At 43.5% G+C, this 756-nt stretch overlaps 1 protein-coding gene across 1 annotated transcript in view; it reads left to right on the top strand.

Annotated features, from left to right (window-relative positions):
• The window catches only part of USP37 (ubiquitin specific peptidase 37), a 37,190-nt gene extending 37,042 nt beyond the window's left edge, over positions 1 to 148 (top strand). The window contains exon 24 of the mRNA XM_018552582.1: positions 3 to 148. Coding sequence (XP_018408084.1) covers positions 3 to 87 — 85 coding nt within the window. The 3' untranslated portion in view covers positions 88 to 148. The remainder of the gene's footprint in view (positions 1 to 2) is intronic.
• The last annotated feature ends 608 nt before the right edge of the window (positions 149 to 756 follow it).

Below are 756 nucleotides of genomic sequence, written 5' to 3'. Positions count from 1 at the left end.
AGAGACATTTTTGATGAAGGTGTTGAAGAGGAGAAAAAGGCGCAGGTTACAACGGCTGAAGCAAACAGGTCATCCAGACCTCTGTGACGACTCTGAAGTAGAGGACTGTACATTTGCACTGGACTGCGATCTGAGGTGCGCACAGCCCAAAGACAAGGGGGGGAAAAAAAAGAAAAGCGCATTTAAAAATCCCAATGCTACTTTTCCTATAGCTGGAGCGCCACCTTGAGAGCCGGGGATCGTGACACGTCTGCAAACTGCTTGTGATCTATGTATCCCTGGGCCCTTCCTTTCAGCAATAAGACTTGGATGTCCCAATGGCTTCAGCATTATTGCATCAGTGGGCAACCTCATGACACTATACTGCTGCAGTCAAGGCAGGCTGCCCCAGTTTTGTGGACAGACAGCGGTTTGTTTTTCGTATCCCAGAAGATCTGCTAGCACTGGCGTTAAGGCAGTCGTGTCTTTTCATTTTTGAAGAAAAATATTTCTATCACAAAAATCTATCTTTTTGGTATGGTTTATAGTAGGCACTGTTAACAGCAAAACTACATGTGAATGTTTTGTTTTTTCTTCTGAGTGTTCAGAGCAATAAGATGAAAGCAGAGATTTATGAAAGTGTAAACTGCTCTTTTTGGGCCTCTTGTGTTTAAAGCCCGAGTCAAGCCAGAACTTTATTTTTTTTTTGAGTTTTGGACAAAGTGGAGAAGGAATTGAACCCCTGTATGGTCTTTACTGTGGTCTGTGACTCCCATT

The sequence above is a fragment of the Nanorana parkeri genome, unplaced genomic scaffold, assembly GCF_000935625.1.
Source record: "Nanorana parkeri isolate BGI_ZX_2015 unplaced genomic scaffold, ASM93562v1 scaffold92, whole genome shotgun sequence".
Taxonomy (NCBI): domain Eukaryota; kingdom Metazoa; phylum Chordata; class Amphibia; order Anura; family Dicroglossidae; genus Nanorana; species Nanorana parkeri.
The sequence above is the reverse complement of the archived record's forward strand: the minus strand, read 5'-3'. Positions and strand labels throughout refer to the sequence as shown.